General features: G+C 41.7%; 1 protein-coding gene across 7 annotated transcripts in view; it reads right to left on the bottom strand.

Annotated features, from left to right (window-relative positions):
- IBTK (inhibitor of Bruton tyrosine kinase) overlaps positions 1-4,679 on the bottom strand; it is an 82,019-nt gene that overhangs the window by 25,422 nt on the left and 51,918 nt on the right. For 5 of the 7 annotated variants that reach the window (XM_023517257.1, XM_003796731.3, XM_023517260.1 and 2 more), the window contains exons 22-24: positions 4,127-4,275; positions 2,323-2,486; positions 107-199 (exon numbers count right to left, since the gene is read on the bottom strand). In XM_023517257.1, the coding sequence (XP_023373025.1) occupies positions 107-199; positions 2,323-2,486; positions 4,127-4,275 (406 nt within the window). The remainder of the gene's footprint in view (positions 1-106; positions 200-2,322; positions 2,487-4,126; positions 4,276-4,679) is intronic. The other 2 variants (XM_023517261.1, XM_023517262.1) reach the window with 1 other exon arrangement.

Below are 4,679 nucleotides of genomic sequence, written 5' to 3'. Positions count from 1 at the left end.
CCCTGAGTCCCCGCTGCTGTGCGCCTGTCTGCCCCCACCCTGAGTCCCCGTGCGCCTGTCTGCCCCCACCCTGAGTCCCCGCTGCTGTGCGCCTGTCTGCGCCCACCCTGAGTTTGGCTTTGGTGTGGCTCCCTGCTTCTGTCTGCTTTCTTCTATCTCCATGATGGTTCTGAGATCCACAACCGGGGGGCTGACAGGACTAGAAGACATAAAAAGTCACTTTATAAAGCCTTTATTTACTTATAAAGCCCATCCTCCAAACTTCATCCGAACTGCAAATTGTATGTAAGATCAATAATGAGAGTACAATTTAGGTTTATTTTGTCAATTACGGCCAACCTTACAAGGATGTTTTGAATGAAAGTTATTTTTACACACACATACATAACTAGAATGCACTGAGAGTCATAATATTAAGTGGTGTAACTGAAATACTCATGTCAAAGAGGAAAAAAAGTCAAACAACAGAGTCTTAAGTTATCTGAACCAGATAGAAGAACTCACCGAGTTTTAATTAAATCCTAACCCTTTAAGGTAAATGAAACTTAAAAATTAATATTCTTCCTTTTTTTAACAAACAAAATCCTCACTACTATCTGATATTAACAAAACAGACATTTACTAGAAAAACTTGGAGGTGCTCACTAATATTAAAGACAGGGGAGTTGCATATAATAGAAAAAAATCCTACAATCTTTAGAAATAGATGATTTCTGATCTAAATGAAATCTACGGTATAGCTAAAAATAAGTCAGATCATTACATATTAAAAGGGTAACCTATTTTTTTCATTAAAAAGAAATTCTGCTTCTTATTCCCACTATGAACACATCAGAATGAAGGCAGAAGTGTCTGTCTCTTTATTAAAACTGAGAAGGTTGTCAATAGCAGGGGCTGAAACACAGGGTCAGCCTGCACGGCTGACTTCATATCAAATTTCATAAAATAGTCCAACGTTAGCTAGTCATCAGAAGCTCCTAGATGTTCTCACAAATTAAGTATGCTCTAATTTGTTTACTTAGAAAGGCAAAAAATATTGAAACTGATTTTTGAACTAAATTTATTTTTGAGACTGTCTCACCGTGTCACCTCGGCTAGAGTGCCCCAGTATCATCATAGCTCAGTGCACCTTCAAATTCCTGGGCACAACTGATTCTCAGCCTCTGGAGTTGCTGGGCCATAGGCACGTACCACTGTGCCAGGCTGATTTTTTCTTTCTTTCTTTTTCTTTTTTTTTTTAAGAGACAAGAGTCTCACTTTATCACCCTCAGTAGAATGCTGTGGCATCACAGCTCACTGCAATCTCCAACTCCTGAGCTTAGGCAATTCTCTTGCCTCAGCCTCCCAAGTAGCTCACACTACAGGTGCCCACCACAACACTCAGCTATTTTTTGTTGCAGTTTGGCTGGGGCCGGTTCAAGCCTGCCACCCTCAGTATATGGGGCTGGCACCCTACCCAGTGAGCCACAGGCACCGCCCCCAGGGTGATTTTTCTACTTTCTTAGAGATAGGGTCTTATAGCTCAGGCTAGACTCCAACTCCTGGCCTCAAGTAATCTCCCTCTTTGGCGTCTCAAAGTGCTGGGATTATAAACGTGAGCCACCGTGCCCAGCCTGAACTACTTCTAGACCGTGAAGCAATTTAGACTAGAACATCATGGTCTTTGTTGCAGCTGTGTATGATTATACAATCAGTAAGTCGGCTGAATTTCAGCCCATTGGCAGCCACACAGGACAGCACCGATGAGCACCAGCCCAGCCAGCGCATCGAGAGAACGCTGCGTTCCACCTGCACCCACTCCTTCGTTTCACTTTTCTAAATAAAACAAAATACGTTCAAAATATGGGCAAGTTAAAGGAATAACATAAGAACATCAAATGTACAGCCTCTGAAAATTAACTGTAAATAACCAGACATTCTGTGAGATTTTAAATGCCAAGGCTATGAGTGACTTCAGGGTCTTTGTGGGCAGGATTTTTAACCAATATATATTATCAAAGAAAAAAACTGCTGATATTAAGTCTCCATATGTGGGCTGTCTGGAAAATACCCAGTATGTAATATGAAAAACAGAGCCCTGCGTGGCTGGTACTTTCCCGGCAGCCCTCAGTGCCCCACTCCAGTGCCCGCTACTGCCCCCTGATGGTACAAAGGCAACAGATTTTGCTCGGGAGAAAAAACCTACTATAGCTGGTTAGCAATGTATGTGCAGTTAGGTAATTTTCTGCATACTAGACATTTATATTAACATTTTTTAAATGTGCTCTATTCAATGTTTTCATTTGACAGTTACACAGGTAAAGAACAAAATGAAAATCGTACCTCAAAGAGCCAGCAACCCAACTGGCGGAGCTGGTAGTGTCGACTCTGTTACTGGGAATGGGCTGTGGAGCAGATATTTTGCGCACTGGTGACTTTTCCCAGGGTTTTAAATCTTCCTTAGATTCTGTGGGAGGTGTACCATTAACAAATGGTTTAACTCTCCCCTGGAGAGAGAAAAAAAAGACATTAGAAAATGTTAATAATAGCAGGAATCTAGTGCCTCACCTGAGACACAGTTTGTACTCAGTAAATAGTAGTTACACTGCACTGAAGCGCAAAATCTCACGACAGTCGTCCAGCACTTTCCACCCATCTCTTTCAGGGTTTCCTGCCTTAACCAACTTTCAGACCACATCACTGACTGTGATCCAACCACTGGGAGCTTCCACGATTAAGTCTTAGGGAAACCAGTCCCCACACTAATCCCTGCTCATACGAACAGTAAGCCAAGTGTTAACAGACATTACACAAATGGGGCTGAAGCAGTGACGTTTAAATTAACACCCATGACTTTAGTATAAAATGAAATGAAGGTTTGGTATAAATGTTACATAATTCACTCTGAATATAATTAAAGTACTTCAAATAAAACTAAATAATATAAACATTTCAAAAGGAATCCTAAAACTATTGCTATTTTAACAGGTAAAAAAGTTATAAAAACGATCCTTCCACTTCCAGGGCAAATTCTTCTACTGTTGAAAGACAGTCACACTGTGCACTGTGCCGCCCACCTTCCTTTAAACGTCAACGGTCTTCCAGACGAGCCTCAGTGTGTGAACTGTGCCCAAACGTCTACCCTCCATTTAAAGAACACACATACACACGCTCACCACCTGAGGACTCTACCCTCTGAGGAGGGTAAATTTCTATTGTCTCACAAATTCCAAAAACTTCAATGTTTTGTGGATATGTAGGGGTTAGAGAAAAATGACTCTATTAAGTTAGACATTTCCTTCCCAATAAACAACTATGTAATAAAATTTTAAATGACATCTAAAAACTGCCCTTTTCAGAACTGACCAGACTAACCACCTACAGCTTCCCCTTCACTATGCTAGACCAGGAGAACCCAGTCATTCCGGCTTGTTTTGCTCTAGTTAATACCCTGGAGGAAAGAGACCACAAATTTGAAATTATACCTATTTTCAAAATCACTTTCATTGACTATTTTCAATTGGTGTTAACTGACATTTCATAAAACAAATCTCAACAATTTACCACAAATATATTTTTCAATGTGTATATAACGTTACTATATTTTCGTCAATATTATATTTTGGTTGCAGAAAGAATATCAGAAATAACATAATAAAGGGCTCAAAACTGCCATTAAAATCTCTAAAGCTAGAAATGTTACAGAAATCTAAACACTGCTACATACATTACATTGTGTGATTAGTCATGCTTTTTATTTTTTGAGACAGAGTCTCACTCTGTTACCCTGGGTAGAGTGCTATAGTATCATAGCTCATAGCAATCTCAAACTCTTGGGCTCAGGTGACCCCCTGGCTCAGCCTCCCGAGTGGCTGGGACTACAGGCACCCACCACAGCGCCTGGCTAGCTTCTCTATTTTTGGTAGAGACGGGGTCTCACTCTTGCTCGGGCTGGTCTTGAACTCCTGAGCTCAAGCAATCCACCCACCTTGGCCTCCCAGAGTGCCAGGATTACAGACATGAGCCACCAGTCCTGGCCAGTTAAACAGAACAGCGTTATACAATAAAGAGGAAAAAAATAAGGGGAAAAAAAGTTGTCTGTAGTCCTAAAAAAGGAACGTAGGGAAGCAGCATGTTAGACACAAACCTGGGTCTTGTCTGCAGGAAACGGGGCCGTGAAATCGGGGGACTGCAGGTCTCGGGGGCTGCCCACGCCTGCACAGCTCCCTTCCGAGTCTGACGTCAAGAGCTCTGGAAGAGAGTCCACAGAATTGGTCTTACCAGACTTTAATAATCCTAAAATGTGAAATTAGAAAAACATACATTTAAACACATATGCATTATATTCAGTGAACCAAAGAGAAAGCTTAAGGCTTCCATTTACCCAGATTTAATAACATTTAAATTATATTCATTGCATCAAAATCTTAACAATGCAAGCAAATTAGAGAAGGACACTAGTTTGAGAGAAAAATTGAAATGAAGAGTCAAAAGCTACTGTTCCACCCTTTACACTTACATGCCCATTATACAAAGAACCTAAGAAAGAGAGACAAAGGCAAAATAACAAACCCCCGACCGTGCCCTTCCCTGTCTCATCTGCCCCCAGACTGTGCCCTTCCCTGTCTCGTCTGCCCCAGACCGTGCCCTTCCCTGTCTCGTCTGCCCCAGACCGTGCCCTTCCCTGTCTCGTCTGCCCC

Source organism: Otolemur garnettii, unplaced genomic scaffold (genome assembly GCF_000181295.1).
Source record: "Otolemur garnettii isolate 467f Iridium unplaced genomic scaffold, OtoGar3 scaffold00107, whole genome shotgun sequence".
Lineage (NCBI taxonomy): Eukaryota > Metazoa > Chordata > Mammalia > Primates > Galagidae > Otolemur > Otolemur garnettii.
The sequence above is the reverse complement of the archived record's forward strand: the minus strand, read 5'-3'. Positions and strand labels throughout refer to the sequence as shown.